Source organism: Eimeria mitis, genomic scaffold, assembly GCF_000499745.2.
Source record: "Eimeria mitis Houghton genomic scaffold, Emh_scaff5802, whole genome shotgun sequence".
In the NCBI taxonomy this organism is placed as follows: Eukaryota; Apicomplexa; class Conoidasida; order Eucoccidiorida; family Eimeriidae; genus Eimeria; species Eimeria mitis.
In genome coordinates this window covers 905-1,277 of record NW_013574049.1, presented here as the reverse complement: position 1 = coordinate 1,277, position 373 = coordinate 905, and the positions used below count along the sequence as shown (strand labels likewise).

At 55.0% G+C, this 373-nt stretch overlaps 1 protein-coding gene across 1 annotated transcript in view; it reads right to left on the bottom strand.

Moving 5' to 3' along the window:
• The window catches only part of EMH_0084360 (uncharacterized protein), a gene marked incomplete at both ends in the record, with an annotated part of 2,672 nt that overhangs the window by 2,021 nt on the left and 278 nt on the right, over positions 1–373 (bottom strand). Inside the window, one exon of the mRNA XM_013500753.1 lies at positions 186–373. Coding sequence (XP_013356207.1) covers positions 186–373 — 188 coding nt within the window. The remainder of the gene's footprint in view (positions 1–185) is intronic.

Genomic DNA, 373 nt, shown 5'->3' with positions numbered 1-373 from the left:
CTGCTGCAGTTTCTTTAGGAAAGCATCAGCTCGTGCTGCAGCAGATATACTGTTCAGGGGAGCAGCAGCAGCAGCAGCAGCAGCAGCACCAGCAGCAGCAGCAGCAGCAGGAGAAGAAGAAGCAGCAGCAGGAGCAGCAGGAGCAGCAGGAGCAGCAGCAACTGGAGGCAGCAGCAACGGTGTACGTAGGAGTTCTGCTGCTCTTTCTATCGTTATAAGCAGCAGCATTTGCTGCTGCTGCTGCTGCCGCAGCAGCAGCAGCAAAGGAGGTGCAGCCCCCAGCACCTCTTCTTCTGTTGGTATCTGTATTTCTGCTGCTGCTGCTGCTGCTGCTGTTTCTTTATTTTTTGCTGCTGCTGCTGCTGCTGTCTTA